The sequence below is a fragment of the Fulmarus glacialis genome, unplaced genomic scaffold (assembly GCF_000690835.1).
Source record: "Fulmarus glacialis isolate BGI_N327 unplaced genomic scaffold, ASM69083v1 scaffold25404, whole genome shotgun sequence".
NCBI classification, from domain to species: domain Eukaryota; kingdom Metazoa; phylum Chordata; class Aves; order Procellariiformes; family Procellariidae; genus Fulmarus; species Fulmarus glacialis.
This window is the reverse complement of record NW_009209068.1, coordinates 1-4,185: the sequence shown is the minus strand read 5'-3', so window position 1 is coordinate 4,185 and position 4,185 is coordinate 1. Positions and strand designations below refer to the sequence as shown.

At 59.9% G+C, this 4,185-nt stretch overlaps 1 protein-coding gene across 1 annotated transcript in view; it reads left to right on the top strand.

The window, feature by feature from the left end:
- LOC104076027 (paladin-like) overlaps window positions 1-4,153 on the top strand; it is a gene marked incomplete at both ends in the record, with an annotated part of 7,439 nt that extends 3,286 nt beyond the window's left edge. Inside the window, 8 exons of the mRNA XM_009576721.1 lie at window positions 919-1,003; window positions 1,241-1,380; window positions 1,645-1,650; window positions 1,873-1,989; window positions 2,076-2,255; window positions 2,940-3,137; window positions 3,480-3,620; window positions 4,082-4,153. Coding sequence (XP_009575016.1) covers window positions 919-1,003; window positions 1,241-1,380; window positions 1,645-1,650; window positions 1,873-1,989; window positions 2,076-2,255; window positions 2,940-3,137; window positions 3,480-3,620; window positions 4,082-4,153 — 939 coding nt within the window. The remainder of the gene's footprint in view (window positions 1-918; window positions 1,004-1,240; window positions 1,381-1,644; window positions 1,651-1,872; window positions 1,990-2,075; window positions 2,256-2,939; window positions 3,138-3,479; window positions 3,621-4,081) is intronic.
- Between the last annotated feature and the right edge of the window lie 32 nt (window positions 4,154-4,185).

Sequence of the window (4,185 nt, the reverse complement as noted above, 5' to 3'; positions counted from 1 at the left end):
ATGTTACAGGGCGTGTGGTTTATGTCTCTAATTAAGAAGCTCGTCTTGCTCTTACTTAAGTTTGTCTAGCGTCACCCTTCATTTTGGGGTCTGCCACCCCCCCGTGAGCTGCTGACCCTGGAGCGGGTCCTGGGGGTCCCGCTGGGCTCTGAAGGCAGATGGGGGGGTCCCCGAGAGGTCCCTGACCATTCCTCGCATGACCCGGAGCATGGGGCTGGGAGGTGATGTCTCCGGCAGGCTCCCTGCATCCCTACCCGCGGCATCGCTGGCACGGGGACCTCTTTCCCCAGGGATGCCGCTGCCCGAGCATCTTGGCCGAAGGCCACGGAGGTGGCCGGGGTGGGGGCAGGACCTTGCATTAACCAACCCCCTCCCCTTGGGTTCGGGTCTCCCGTTAGCATCTGGACAGTGTATCCCCCTCCCCCCGGGGATAGCAACACCCCTCGAGTCCAGTTGGAACCGCTCCCCGTGTGTTCTTGGGCTAAAGGGATGGTTTTGTTTGAGCTGAAATGCAAATTTATGTCTTTAAGCATCATTTAATATGGACAACTTGAAATGTTTCATTTAAAGAAAAAAAAAAACCCCATCAAAAACTATTCCAGATTGGGTTTTGTAGTTCCACCCCCTGCCCCGCTTCTCATTTGGAAACGGTTTCTTTCCAAACAAACAGCTTGGTGGAGTTCGCATGAATATGCAAAAAAGCCTTCTGAGCGGCTTAAATGGCATTTCTGCTCCTCTTCCCCCCCAAAAAACTGCTGCATAAAAAAATATGCCCCAGGCCTGTTTGCTCTTCGCTTGTCTCCCTTCCAAGCCGGCCCCAAAGAAGCGTGTGGCTTTTTCCCCAGCCTCCCGGGCTGCTCGGGGCTGCAGGACCGGTGGGCGTTGGGCATCACGAATCCCACCTGCCTTTGCTTTCAGGGGAGCAGCACCAAAGAGTATTTCCTCCAGAGGACTTTGCAGAGCCTGGAACGCTATTTTTATTTGATTGCTTTCAACTACTTTACAGGATAACTCTAAAAAAAAAAAACCCCAAAACCCCAACCCCCCGGACCCCAAAAAACCCCCCTTTTCCCCTTTTTTTTTTTTTTTTTTTTTTTTGCCTTCCCCATGTCGTGGGAGGGAAGGGGTCTCCGCCTCTGAATTTCCCAAGCAAATGCAGGCTTTTTCGGTGGGGTCATGGGTTGCGTTCGGGCAGGGGGGTGCGAGCCCAGGCTGACGGCGCGTCCCCCCTCCCCGGCCCCCCGCCGGCAGTACCCCCTGGGCTTTGCCCTCAGCTTCAGCAGGTGGATGTGTCGGCACCCCGAGCTCTACCGGCTGCAGGCGGAGATGAACTCGTCGGAGCTCACCGTCACTGGGGACCTCGTCACCAAGGGGACGCGGGTGGGGTCTCTAGGTCCATCGTGGGGTCTCCAGGTCCATCGTGGGGTCTCAGGTTCACTTCTGCCTGCATCCTTGGCAAGGATGGGCATGTGGCCAGAGACCCCCTGTGCACACGGATGTGTCCAGCCCCGCCGGCCCCGGGTACTGGGATGCTGGAGCACCCAGTAACATGAGCCTGGAGCACCCCATAACATGGAAGCCTAGCTGCAGCTTCACCTTTCTTGGTGCTCCTGGGTGGCTGTGGCAGGGGGAAGGAGGCCAGAGCTGTTGGTGGCTTGCTGCTGCTTTGGCATGGTATTGCTGCAAGAAGAGCATCTCCCGCCTTTGAAATGCGGCCGTGCGGCTTTGAGCTCCGGCTTGCTGGGCTTGCAAGGGTTTGGAGACTTCTCCTGAGTGGGGATCATGGATGAGAGGTTGTGGTGTGCTGGGAACCCCCCTGCAAACCCGTGGGTAGGGGGGGACACCCCTTGCCCAAGCTTTGCTTTGCTGCAGGTGGCGGATGAGCGCTTCTGCCCCGACGTGCTGAGCACCGCCAAGGAGATGAGCGTGGCCAACTTCCGACGGGTGCCCAAGATGCCCATCTACGGGACGGCGCAGCCCAGCTCCAAGGTGAGGAGCATGCACCCTGCAGCGGGCAGGGTTGCCCGCAACGGGCTCCCAGCCCTCCCATCACCCTTGCTTGCCCCTTCCCCTAGACCCTGGGGAGCGTCCTGCGATACCTGACGGATGCCAAGAGGAAACACGCCCGCATCGTCTGGATCAACCTCCGGGAAGAAGCGGTCCTGGAGGGGAACGAGCAGATCTATACGCTGCGGGAGCCCGGGTACCTGGAGGAGCTGATCCCCGTGCCCGCCGCCTCGCCCCAGCAACTGGAGGTGAGCTCCTGCCCGTCCAGCAAGGGCTGATCTCCCCCTCCCAGGAGCCCTCGTGGGTGACGTCCGCAGGCTTTGGTAGTCCCTCACCCCCTGGAGCTGCTTGTTTTGGGGTTGTTTTTTGGTTTTTTTTTTTTTTCTTTTGGCAATGAGGGGCAATGGTCGTATCGGGTGCTGTGTTTGGCTCACGCCCCCTCCGTGTCTGCTGGAGGCTGGGGACAGCCCAGCTGATGTAAAACCAAGTGGTCGACCCGCTCTTTATCGTACTGCAAAAATCGAGGAGTCCTCCTGACTTGGCTGTCACTGTGTAAGAGTTTGCAAAGGCAGAGCAAAGCGGAGATCCTCCCCCGAAGAATTTATAGCGTGCCTTGAAAGCGAGGGTAAAAGGCACGCGGGGAAAGGACAGCAGATGTTCCCAGCTGGGTTTCTAGAGGAGATAGGCAGCCGAGGAGCTTGGCTGCCGGCAGCAGCGCGGCTGCATGGAGGAGCTACCCAGGGTGGTGAGAGATGGTGCTCCTGAGGCTCCCATCAAGCACGGTGGGGACGGTGGTCCTGGGCAGAAGCGGTGGCCAGGACCCGGTGTGGGGTTTTGCGTTGGCTGCGGGGTATCAGCCAAAAAATAATTAAAATCCTGAAAAAATTAAGAGGAGCGGGTCTTACGGTGAGGGTTTCTCCATCCTCTGGTAGAAACTAGAGGCTACCCTGAAGGGCGACCTGTTGAAGTGCCAGAAGTGGCTGGAGGTGTACCTGGAGGCAGAGAAGCAGATGAAGATGTTCAAGAGCTGCCTGACCACGCAGGAGATATTCAGCCAGCAGAAGAACGCCTGCCAGGGGCTGACCTACCGCCGCATCCCCATCCCCGACTTCTGCGCTCCCAAGGAGCAGGTACCCTGGGGATGGGACGGTGCTGTCCCCTCCTTCCCAAGCCATCCCTGCTGCTGTGGGGTGAATGGCACTTGGGTGCTCGCTGCCACCCAGCTCCAGGACCACGGTGGTGTGCCCAGGCTTAGTGCGGGGCGCTCGCTGGGGCAGGGTCCCCCGGGAGATGCTGCGTGGAGACCCTGGGTGCTTTCGGCCAGCGGGGGTTGGAGGGGAGGCTGCTGGATCCGGCGTGTGCAGCGAGGAGCCGGGGATTTTAGCCTGGAGGTTGCTGGACAAGGGGGATCCCATGGTGGGGAAGGGAGGTGGGCTGCACCCATAAAAACCTCCCGGCTTTGCTCCCGGTAGGACTTTGACCGGCTGCTGGGGGCGATGAAGAGCGCCCTGGCCGAGGACTCGCAGGCAGCCTTTGTGTTCAACTGCTCCAGCGGTCGGGGCAGGACCACCACGGCCATGGTCATCGCTGTCCTCACCCTCTGGCACTTCAACGTGGGTATTGGGGTCTGCAGCTCTCCCTGGGGGTCCGGCTGGAGCGGGGGCTTGCCGGGGAAGCTCAGCAGAGCCCGCAGCAGCCGTGGCACAGTGGGAGGGTTAAAAGGAGCATGGGGAGGGTCAGGGGGGTGGACGCCTGTACGTTGGCCTCTTGCTATCCCTAGCCCCCAGTGAGCTCCGGGAGAAGGGTGGGTGCATCCCTGGTGAGCCTTTACCCCCTTCCCGAGAGCTCCCACCCCAGGACGAAGGGTTAAGGGCAGGAGAGATGTGGCTCCCTCCTTGCAGAGCAGCTGGTTGGGGGTGAAATTTTGGTCTTCTCTGCCCAGGCAGAGGGAAGGTGGAGGATGCCTGGGGTCCTGGTGGGTTGGCTTTGGGGGTCTGCATTTCTGCTCAGCTGTTGGGCAGCGGGGCTGGGGCCGTGCAGCCCCTGACGGCCCGGCCCTCTCTGACCGCCCCAGGGCATCCCCGAGATGAGCGAGGAGGAAATCGTCAGCGTGCCTGACGCCAAGTACACCAAAGGGGAGTTCGAGGTGAGTCCTCGGGTCTAACTCTGTTTTAGGGG